At 42.0% G+C, this 11,927-nt stretch overlaps 1 protein-coding gene and 1 long non-coding RNA gene across 3 annotated transcripts; both read right to left on the bottom strand.

Moving 5' to 3' along the window:
- Positions 1-17: 17 nt before the first annotated feature.
- On the bottom strand, positions 18-8,415 carry btbd9 (BTB (POZ) domain containing 9). 2 transcript variants are annotated; one of them, XM_031866305.1, is made up of 11 exons: positions 8,287-8,415; positions 7,565-7,773; positions 6,924-7,287; positions 5,867-6,134; positions 5,525-5,744; positions 4,971-5,090; positions 4,321-4,430; positions 3,875-4,064; positions 2,608-2,715; positions 1,848-1,926; positions 18-1,627 (listed from the first exon to the last, which is right to left on the bottom strand). In XM_031866305.1, the coding sequence occupies exons 2-11, from the start codon at positions 7,747-7,749 to the stop codon at positions 1,424-1,426; spliced, it is 1,848 nt and encodes a 615-aa protein (XP_031722165.1). In that variant the 5' UTR covers positions 7,750-7,773; positions 8,287-8,415; the 3' UTR covers positions 18-1,423. The 2 variants fall into 2 exon arrangements, with proteins under 2 accessions (XP_031722165.1, XP_031722167.1); XM_031866307.1 differs by lacking the exon at positions 8,287-8,415 and having other exon boundaries at positions 7,565-7,860.
- Positions 8,416-9,704: 1,289 nt separating this feature from the next.
- On the bottom strand, positions 9,705-11,927 carry LOC116393708 (uncharacterized). Its single transcript, XR_004213400.1, has 6 exons — positions 11,863-11,927; positions 11,611-11,694; positions 11,495-11,523; positions 11,173-11,214; positions 10,519-10,587; positions 9,705-10,272 (listed from the first exon to the last, which is right to left on the bottom strand). It is a non-coding gene; the product is annotated as an uncharacterized LOC116393708 (long non-coding RNA).

Genomic DNA, 11,927 nt, shown 5'->3' with positions numbered 1-11,927 from the left:
TATATATATATACACACACTTAAAAGTGAGATGGGGTCAGGGAGTGTGTTTTTCGACATTACAATGTAACCTGAACAAAGCCCTGTTTCAGTTATCTGGTTGCTTATTACGGAAGACTTCATCCAACGATGGGAGCTCTTCTAACATGAGTTATAGAAACAACAGTGGGTCACCAGGGTGGTTCACTATTACAGCTTATTCAACATCAGACAAAAGCTCTGTTTGTTTGCTTTAAAAGGAGTTTTTCAAAAGACAAAAGTGCAACATCAGGACACAACCGAAACAAACAGGAAGCTGCAGCACTGATGGATTCATTTCAAAATAAACCTCCAAAGAAAACACACAAAAACAAAAGCAGATGGATCCAAGAGCAAGGAAGCGTTTAAATTAATTTGACATATAAAACAGAAAGTTACATAATCCAGCACTCCAGTACTGTACTTTAGCTGTAACCTGTATTTGCGTGTACTCGAGTAAAATAAAGTGCCGACAGCAGCTGCTCCTGTGTATTAACGCTCTTCCTTTCAGCCCTAGTGCATACATCATTTGGTCCAAGCCCAAAAATAATTCTGAGAACCCAATTGATTTCCCCAAAGTCATTTGTGCTAAGCTATCCAAGCTCTTAAAATGCTAAATTAACACTTAACTCTAGATTAGTTTTCTTTAGGTATGAACTTTAACCATTAAAAAAAAGTCACACCAGATTTTGGTTTCGGGTGCGAAAGCCCGTCAACAAATACTCGACAGCGATATTACTTCATATGCAAATGCATAACTGGATTAAGTGCAAATTCCATACAGATGCCCCAGAATGCATTTCAGAATGCATCGGCTCCACAGCTTTGGCAAACCTCTGAAAAGTTGAATTCCAAACTTTGAAAAATACTCCGCCTGCTACTCGGTTATTAGCGCGATGGTATGAAAAGTGAGTAGAGTCGTTCTCAGACGCTTTCTTTAAAAAAATAGCTCGTTTCAGGAGTAAAATCCGTCTCTTTAGGAAATATGAACGGGTAAATTCAAATAAGCCCCCCCCCCCCACACACACACACACACACAGGCGTTACTGCTCTTTGGTGGTACAGTAGAACCACGCTTCAGTGTGCGCCTCGTCTTTGGAAAAGTAAAGATTCCACTTCGATGATTTCAAAAAGGAAAAAAAGAAAAACTTGAGTCTCAGTAGCTGAAAAGTACCTTCACAAAACTGTGTGAGCCGTTGATGATGCAACACCAAACCCTCTGCTTCAGGACTGGAGGACGCTGCTGCTACAGACACACCGGTCTCTAATGTTGCACTCGTGACGGAGGGACCACGCGGGCTGTGACGACGACACGATCGCCGCTAGCAGCGCGGTAGCGGCGCGGTCTGGAGGATGAAGGCTGTGCAAAATGGCATTCTGAGGTGTCCCGCTCCTCTAGACACCTCCTACTGATGGGACTGGGAGGACGATGAAGACGGGGGAGAGGGCTGGGAGGGCTGGGGGGGCAGCAGGCTGTGTGTGCGTGAGGGCAGCTGGGGTCGCGGCTGCGGGGAGGAGGACCCGGAGTCGGGGGGGTCGGGGCCCGGGCTGCCTTCGTTCACCTCCGTGTCCACCTGGGCCGGACACTCGAAGTGAACACAGTGGAACACCTGAGGAGAGATCAGAGTCAAACGCTGACGGGAGAAGATCGATGCTCGAGTCTGCTCGTTGGTGAAAGATGATTTCCTTTAACTACCAGCCACCGAGACCTGAGATACTATTAATATCATATTAATCCAGACGGGTGTGAAATCAGTTTAGGTACCCGGGGACCTTTGCCTGACACAGATTTAGTTCAAATGTATGATTTTGTGTTTCCTGTGCTTTCACCTCATTAGCCGTGTTGTGAGTCCCAACGATACGGATGAAGGAAGCCGGCTGCTTATCAAACTTCAATGTCTGCCACGATCTGGAAGAAAACATCAGAACAGAAACACGAGACGTTAGGATCGTTTCTCAGTTTACAACATTAACGTCTGTTATGATAACATGTTCCTGACACGGTCCTGATTGTTGCTGAGACAGTTTATCATGAATTGGTTGATTTTAAGATTTTGGGCAATCTCGCTTCAATCACATCTTCTTTCAGACGAGTGGAAAGAAAACATCCTAAATACACATCTAGGTGTTTGTTTTCCTACTTTGTCTGTTTACGTCTGTAGATTTCTTCTAAATTCACCAGAAGTTAGCGTTAGATAATGCCTCATTTGCATATTTAAACATGTCCTTTCAGAAAAAAACTTGTTCTACAAAAAAGAACTGCCTTAATGTCAGTAATCACCTGAGGAAGTTCTGTAGTTATGTCTGTTAGTCTGTTCACCTGAGGTGTCTCCACAACATGGAAACGTTTGTTAAATGTTTGACATTAAACTGAGGATATTCTGGTCCTGAAAGCTTCAAATCTGGTCTACCTCCAAGGGCAACAGCAACATCTCTATGTGGCTCAATGTCCCTTTATACGTTATCAGTCAATAACACACACACACACTATCATAACTTTGCTTAATTTCTAGATCAGAGTGTGAAGTTATTGAAGGAAAGAGTAACAGAGATGTGGAGGAAGCGACAGCAGAGGAAGCGGGAGCCTCACCGACATGCCTGCCTGGTGCGGTCCACCACCTTCGTCCACTGCTGCTGGTTGCTGGAGACCTCGATGTAATAACTGTAGGAGCGCTCGTCACAGTCCCACAGCAGCAGCCTGAACAGGAAGAGGACGGGAAGAAGCATTTACCCGTTTTGGACACAACGATCTTCAAAATTAAGCATTACCATTGCTTATGAGTTACTGCAGGTGTATATACCAACATCCCTGAACAAACACAAGCCCATGCTTACTCTCACATGCACACACACGCTCACACACACTCGACACAATTACATTATTTTTTTCTTTTTCTTTCTTTCTTTCTTTCTTTCTTTTGTTGTAATGTAATGTCTTATGCATTTTTAATTTAATCTTTGTAATATTATATAGGTGGAGGCTTCAAATAAGCCCAGTTGTCTCTTCCTGCACTGTGATATTCATTTATCTCTGTTATGTTTGATTATTTTAAATTTTATTGTTTGAATTGTGCAAAATAAATAAATCAAATGAATCAAAAATACATTTCCCCAGTTTTAATCCTGTTTCCATGTGTTGTTCATTTATCTCCCGTTTCTTTTTCTTCAGTAAAACGGTTTCAAATGTTTGACGACCAAAGCAATGTGGCTGAGGTTGAATTCATTCAAGGGAAACTTTGCCGTCTTTAACGTCCGCTGGATGAAGCGAAACCGCTGACGGAGTTTTGCAAATCCCTCGTGTAAATGTGCACACGCTCACAAACGCTGTTTCACCGTGAAATACGTCACAGTGCACAACAGACAGATGTTAAAGTGAGAATGTGTGACTCACTTTTTGGTTTTAAAAATAATTGTTTACAAAGTATTGGGGTTACAAATGTGAATGAAATATATTTTTCTTTTCTTTTTGAAATATCTTAAATTCTTGAGGGTAGCTTAATTGATAAGGACTACGACTATGACTATGACTACTACGACTACTACTATTACTACTACGACTACTACGTCTACTACTACGTTAAATAGCAGTCATCAAACCCAAAGCACCACAATATGACACAATTATAAAATAGTCATAATTTTAGGTCTCATAATTGTATTAATAAGTGACAAACAGCGAAGATACAATTCAAGGAACTTCAATGTCCATGTGGCTTAGAAAAGAAGAATTAAAATATAAATGAAGAGTACATATCATCATTGCTCTGTTAGCGTCGTCAGCATGTTTAACTCCCGCTGGAGAAATGAAATCATTTAGTTTTTTGTCTTCACTCGTATTATGACGTGGTCAGATCTACCTCAGGGATCCGATGGAGTAGGGCTGAGCCAGCTGGATGACGATGGCTCCGGAGCCCAGCTGGTGGCAGGTGTAGCCGGAGTCCCAGTCGTAGTTGCGCGTGTCGCCGTTGAGCAAGGCATTTCTGCAACGGCTCACGCCTTCAATGACACTGGCGCACAACGCGATGGTCGCCACGTTCTCACCGGGCACTGCAGACATCGGGCGCACGGTCACACACTTGTTCTGCTGCGATCGGCACTTTCTTTGTATGAAACGGGTCTAGCTCACTGCTTTTAACCTGAATAACTTCAACATAACTCCTAAACTAGACATTACAAGCAAACAGAGGAAAGCTAGGATGAAAGCTGAATGTCTGAAGCCTTTGAAGTGAAGTTCACTTCTTAGAAACACTGCAGATTACACATGTAGAAAGACACTAGGTGTGTTTCTGTGTCTGCGACTTACCCAAAAGGCCGTTCTCGAGGGTAAACGAGCGGTTGGTGAACATGCATTCAAAAGCCACGAGGTGGAACACCTTGTTCACCGTGTTGTGTGTTCCCACAATGCGAACGTACCTGAGACACAAAGGGCGACATCGTGAAGGAGGGATGTATCGCAACACTATTGTTTTAGACAAACCTTTATGGAAAGCTTGAGTCATATGTTGTGACGTCTGTTTGGATGTTTACACACCGTTATCTCAAACCATGCACGCCTTAAACACATTATCTCCAATCTGGAGAGTCTCCAACATCACCTGTATTTGTGCAACAAGGTGAAAATATGCTTCTCTGTCCTCTGCCAGGTAAACACAAACCTAAACATAAACCAAATCAACTCCGGAAAAAAACCATAAAACACAGACTGTAATTGCTACGAACACCAGGTTAAGACAAGTGATGGCACAGACGAGCACTTTGTGTTTGGAAAGGGCTCGATGGCAGAACACCAGAAGAGGTTGAACTAGCTGTGAGTGCATGCGTTTCTTATTTATGAGTTTCTTAGAAAAGGGCACGGTGAACGTGCACGGAATGCTACAAAGTACATTTTTCCACAACAGCTCGAGCCAACGGATGATAACTGATTCTGGGGTCAAATGGATTCGTTCAGCTTACCTGCAAACTCGTGGTGTGAAGTACAGATCCTGCCAGGAGCGGCAGAGGTACTTTGTGTGGTCCACAACACGCACCCAGTCCAGCTCATCCATAGACACCTCGATGTGGTACGAGTAGGACCTGAGATAATAAAGGACATTTGAAATCACACAAACTCAAAAGCAAACATTACGTACAATCATACATTCTCACTACACGATTATCGTGGCCAAAATAATTCATGTTAAACATATTATCCCGATATCTATAGAAAGTTAGAAAACAAAAATGATCATCTTTAACTTTTGTCTCTTTTGTAGTAAACTAATTACACTGAAAATACGAGTGTAGGGAGGTGGAGAGAGTCTGTAACCCAAACTGTTTATATATATATATATATATAACATGATTTAAAAGGTGCTGTTCACATCATATGTGTATTTTTAACATGGCATCAATATGTCATTTTTGAACATCACGGTATTTTGCATACTGTACGTCTACAGATTAAATCCAAGCCCTGCTACGTTAGTCCGCATCTTCCCTTTGGTTTGGGGGAGGCCAGCCTGTCTTACCGACTGTCTCTGTCCCACAGCAGCAGGCGGACGTGGTTGATGATGGACGACTGGCCCAGTTTGACCTGGATCCCGGCCCGCCCGTCGTCCTCGATGGGGTGCCTGGAGAAGCCGTGGTCCAGGTCGTAGTTCTGGGTGTCTCCGTCCAGCAGCGCCGACTTCAGCTCCCCTTTCATCACCTGAGCTCCGTACTTCATGGTAGCAATGTTCTCCTCCGGGACTGAAACCAGAGCAGAAGAAATGTGCAAATGAATACATGAAATACACAGGTAATACATGAAAAACACAGGCATAAACTATACAAAATGTTTGATGTGATAACAGTAAGGGAGGAGCACTGACTCAGCATGCCCCGGTAGTTGAGGTCCATGTTGCGGCTCTCGGAGCGGGTCTTGATGGCGTCCAGCAGGTCGTCTGGGCTCAGCAGGCCGGACGGCCGCACCACGTTCAGCATCTCCGTCAGAGTCATGAGCGGCAGCCGCACTGCCGACATCACTTCCTGGGTGTCGGCCCCCTCCTCGTGCTGCCGGCACCAGCGACTCAGCGCCTGGAAGATCTCCTTCTCGCTGGCAGCAAACGAGTCGCGTCTCATCACGGTCAGCAGAGCAGTCTGCAAACAGGTACTTTAACTTTAACTTAAGTCAAAAATACCAAACATGCAGTGATTACAGCGTCTTAGTATTTGCTTGTTTTCGTGCATTTCAAATCCATGTAAATATAAATACTATGTTTTTTTTACTGTTGACCAAACAAGCAAGTACTTTTTTTAGGCTCTGAAAATGATACTTTATTGGTCATTAGTTATTAAAAACGAATGGATAATAGATTAATTATAAAAAATAAATACATTGAGACAAGAGTGGATTACTTGATTACTAAAATAAGAGTGAGATGCATCCACACTGGTTCATGGAACAAGATCGAGTCAGAGCTGCAAACATGGGAGGAAGAATATCTTTGTCTGGGCACGTCATGTTTATGTCTCATGAGCTGAGCTGAAGTCACACGTTAAGATTTATTGAAATGTTCCAACAGCCATCAATAAATCAAATGCTCTAATAAAAGGAGAGGTGAATCTGGTATCTGTGGCTGTAATAGCAGGACTGTAATAAGGCTACCCGCCTTCCTGTGCACTCTGCATGTGAACCCATGGCGCGTCACACACACCTGCAATAAAGGCTGATCTCTGTTGCACTAGTGGCAGGTAAGTAGAAATAACTTACCTGCCACTAGAGGTATCTCAGATTTATGTTACAACAACAGCATACATGAGATATATATTTCAAACCATATTTCACAATGTATGGAGAAAATAAGGCTTCCTTAACGTAAGAATGAACCACACGCAATACTCATTACAACTCATCATACATCATTCTGTAATCCAGCAACCTCTTACCTTAGAGAGCATGAGGAAGCCGTCAGAATTCAGCACTTCGGGTCCGTGTCTGTCTATGTAGGCGCAGCAGGCTGCACTAAGCGCGCTCAGAGAGTACAGACTGGCCACGTCAAAAACCAGGCAGACGTTGTTGGTGTGCAGGACGGTGCGGAGGAACTCGGAGGTGGAGTCCTCCAGCGGCTGGAGGCCATAGCGGTGAGCCAGGCCCAGGAAGTCCAGCAGCACCTCTTCCCGGGCAGAGCTGAGGCTGGCCCGACCCGTGTACAGGTAGTTTAGCAGCATCGAGAAGGCTTCAGCCCGCGTCTCCTCTAAACGCACCTCGGCCTGGGGCTGGGACTCTTTCATCCCACCGTACAGCAGGGCCCTAAAGGAGCCAGAAGAAGCAAGAAGGTAATAGTTAATATGTTATTCCAGTGGCCATGCTTTTTCTTACTCTGCAAGCTTTGGACCGTCTCAACCGGCTGCCAGCAGTCTCACAAACATGGCAATGCACTCTGACAAACATAAAGAATAACAAAAACTGGCAAGGCATCAAGGTTGTATATGTAGTGTCATATGTATATCTAGTAGTAAATACTCCGTATGCACACATATATAGACGACACAAGTGAACCATGGGGGTTTGAGTCATTAACTCTTACCTGAAATAGTGACAGCGAGCTGCCAGGATGACGCGGTGCGCCGGGAACCGCTTCCCCTCCACCACAAAGGTGACATCGCTGTACTCCTCTCCGAGAACCAGGGCGCCCAGCTGCTCAGACAACAGGTGGATGTGGTCGATCTCCGACACGGAGGCCAGTGGGCGCAGAGGGTGGCTGTTACTCATGGTCCACGGCTACTTGAGTCACATCTAACACACGAGGAAACGTGTCAAAGTCAAGGCACAGCATGGAGTTAATCAGCTTAATTAATATTGTACTTTTTGCTACATCTCAGAGGTAAATATTGTACTTTTTACTGTACTATATCTCAGAGGTAAATATTGTACTTTTTACTGTACTACATCTCAGAGGTACATATTGTACGTTTTACTGTACTACATCTGAGAGGTACATATTTACGTTTTAAACAAGTTTTAAATCACAGCTAGCTTAATGCTAACTAGAATGCCTTGGAATCTAACGACAACCGTAAACTAACATTGGGTTACAAAAACCCAGTATTTGTCCGTGTACGTTGCTCACATTTCAGCTAAAACAACGCAGTGAGCACGTTCAACATGCTGTGATAACGATAACAAGCTTAATATGTTGAGCTTTCTTGTTTACAGCCGACATTTGACACCGAAACAAACGTTAGCTAAAGCTAGCTAGCAGCGCACCAAAGGTTCGTTTTCATTGTTAATTCGTCGTTTTAAACTTACCGAGTAGCTCTCGGTCACTCCGTTATTTAAATAAAGATGATTTTAAAAATAATACATTAAAAAGTGATTGTTTTCCCCACTGTATACGAAAATTCAGCACCAAATACACAATTCTTCCAACATCACATAAACGGAAACTAATTCTGGGTCAACGGACGTCAACTTCCGGTTCGTCAAACCGTTTTCAAAATAAAGGTCCCCGCATTACTTATTATTCTTTGGTGTTTTTTCCCCAGCAGTTTGCATCCTTTAAGTGGCTTTACTGCCCACTGCTGGATTTAATTGCAGCTGTTATCACATTTTCTTACAAATAATCCGGTTGCTTCTAAAAGCTAAAATATCCCTTTTCTCGTGCTAATACTGTTGCCACTGTTTGCGTATTTCCCTCCAACTTTAAAATTATAATATTTATTTCCACGTGTTTACTTTAGTTGTAGTTTTAGTTTATTTTGCACAATTTAAAAAATACACGAACATAACAGAGATAAATAATATCACAGTATAGGAAGATGCACAAAATCCCACTGGGCTTATTTGAAGCCTCCACCTATATAGTATTAAAATGTCACAATATTATAGAGAACACAAAATTAACAAGATAAGAAATATAGGTAACATTGATGACAAACTAAAAAATGCTGCTTACATGTTAATGCATCAGTAAAAATATTGTAATATATAATAATGGATATAGCTCTGACGTTTTGCCTATAATAATTCCTGTTACTGAACACATAATTGTAATGGAGTATTTTTAGATTGTGGTTTTGCTTCTGAATACGAATTTTAAAAAAAACAGTGACTGTTCACTGTTAATGTAAGTTCATGGTATTCATTAGCAGTCATTGTTTTTTTGTGTGTGTTTTTTTAACTCGACCCTGTCCTTTAAGATCACCTTGTTTTTTAGTTTCAACAGCTTCACCAACATTTAGTGACTTGACCCAGTGGAGTACACTTCCTGTGTTTTGTGACAAAGGACCTGAATGCCTGAATCGCCAAATATAACATGACTGATACACACATCAACTCTGCGTTTGACTCTGCAGTGTGAACTGTTATGGCAATTCACAAAACACTTGACAGTACAGCGACATAATGAATTAAAATGACCGTACAGTAACTCAGCTCATTAGATCCCTGTGCTGAAGCCCAATTATTCCTGGACGCAATTAAAATCAATGAGGAAGATAATCCATGAAGACATTTTACTACATCTGACTTTAAGCATCGTGCATCTCTATTTCTTTCTTCTAAATGTGTTGCTTCTTAAAGAGACATGCATGATCTACTTCCTGTCATCAGCAGTGTCATTTCCTCATCATGACTTTCTTCCTTTTTTATATTCTTACTCTTATGTGCACCACTTCCCTCTTACCGACTCCATTATAGCGATTCAAAGATACTGGATTTACACAGTGTTCAGTCATTCAGCTGTTTAATAAGTTTGCTTTAAATACTGATAAAAGGAGACAGAAATGTTCAAATCATTGCATATCTAACAATAAAAGAAGCAACTTGGAAAATAAAGAAAAACATGATGAGAAAATCAGCAGAATTGCTCAAGTTTGAAAAAAATTGCTCATGAATAAATTACAGGCAATACATGTTATTGAAACAAAAAAAGCAACTTACTTATAATAACCTAAGATTAGCACTTCCATCTCTGAGCACAACGAAGTGCACGAGAGCAAGTTCATCAAGCAAAATGTGTAATATATTATGCTCATTTATATTTTAAGCAACCACCCATATAGTGATACTACTTCCCCTTTTTACATTGAGACACCAGTGAGACTTCACCTCCTTGTGAAAAGGAAGATATTTACATTAATCCATCCAAAAACCATCAACAGAGAAAAGCAGACATGAGTTTGGTTTGTTTGGTTAGGTAATGGCAGCGTAGAGGTTGCTGGGATCAGCGGAGGAAGCTTTCACGGTCGCGTATGTCACCGCATCATCATCATCATCATCATGTTTACTCTGACCCTGACAGGAAACAGCACAACGTAAATAGCACAGTGTAAATAACACAACATTCTGGTGGCGGAACCCACCAGAATGACGTACTACGACATGCAAAGCAGCATCAATGATATCACAGAGTAAAACACCACATAATAAAGAATCATCATTATTACACTTTATAGCATATTGGAACACACAAAACAACACAGCGCACAATGTAGCATAGTGCAACACAACGTGTGTATCATCACCAATCAGAGAGCTCACCTGGGCTTTACTGTTGGTCTTCTTGGTGTAGCTGACGGAGGCGTAGGAAACACCTTCTTCAGGATCAGCCTGCACAGAGAGGACACAGTTATGGCTGCTCATTAACATAAACACATTATGACAGTAAAAATAAGTTATTTTGGGGGGTGGTTGGATTTGTAACTTCCTGTTTTACCCCGCGTTCTCTTCCGGTGACATCCAGTTGCATCATCTAACTTCCCTTTTTTATCTTCAATGCACATTATCCCACTCTCAAGACTCTACAGAGTGTCAGAATCAGTTATATTTCAGAGGAAAAACACACATTTCCAACATGTTCTCATTCTCATTTCGTCACACGCTGGTGCTTTGTCAGAACCATGGCGACACTTTGTAATGCACCGGGTAGCCCAGCGGCGGGTTGCAGTAAACCTGTGATTAGCGTTGTGAGTGAGGCAACAACACCATTTAGTTAGGTTTAGGAACAACAGCTTTAGCTTTACCAAGCTAGCGAACTAGCCAGCTGTCTGCTAGTTCGCTAGCTAGTGTGTTACTTCCACCATGCTTTAATGCTACACTGCTTACAGAAAATGAACCGAACAAAGTTGTCGCTCATCTGGCGATAGCGATGTGCTTTCCTTATGCTCTGTGTAGTGTTGTAGCATGTGATCTCACCGTGTCCTGGCTGGTCTCTGGAGCAGGGTTTGAGGTCATTCCCTGGACAGAAAGCATTTTACACTTGAGTTAATTCATATGTTGCCAGGGTTCCAAGACAAACAATAGCTGTGCTGTTGTTGTTTGAGAGGCTGCAATTCATGCTGTTTATGGCTGAATAAGAAAAGCATAAATTAGCTTTGGCCCACTTTTTTTAGCTTTTCTTCACAATCACTTCCTGTTGCTGCAACAACTTTGTTTTAATACAACACAGGCCATACTGTTTATCTGTTCTCAGCTATTGAATCGAAATGTATGGTGAAGAACAGTTTTTTACACTCACAACATTGCCGTCCGTCCGTGTTGTGTTCCCTGAAAAGACAAAAAAGTTTGTTGAAAAGTTATTCAACGAAAATACAGTATTCTCAAACTGTGTTAAAGTTTCATCCATTCTCTCACCTTTAGTTCTCTTCCATTTGATGAGAGCCACAGTGATTATTAAGAGTGCTACTAAAACCACAGCCACAATGACGTACCACCAAACTGCAAAAATAATAAAATGTTTTAGGCATATTTTCTGCATCCTTCTGTTCTGTTGAAAACTGAAATCTTTGGTGCAAAAACTGGATCCAACAAAAACACATCTGTAGAGATGTGTTTAAAGGTTCCACAAAAATACATAAAGACATAAAATGTTGAGTCACTACTTACTACTACTAATTGCAAAAAGTGTCGTGGTGTCAGCTGCTTTAGTGTCGTCTTCAGTTGGTGTTGAC

This window comes from Anarrhichthys ocellatus, unplaced genomic scaffold, assembly GCF_004355925.1.
Source record: "Anarrhichthys ocellatus isolate YVR2014 unplaced genomic scaffold, GSC_Weel_1.0 scaffold34, whole genome shotgun sequence".
In the NCBI taxonomy this organism is placed as follows: Eukaryota; Metazoa; Chordata; class Actinopteri; order Perciformes; family Anarhichadidae; genus Anarrhichthys; species Anarrhichthys ocellatus.
Note: the sequence above shows the minus strand (reverse complement) of the source record. Positions and strands in the feature narration are given on the sequence as shown.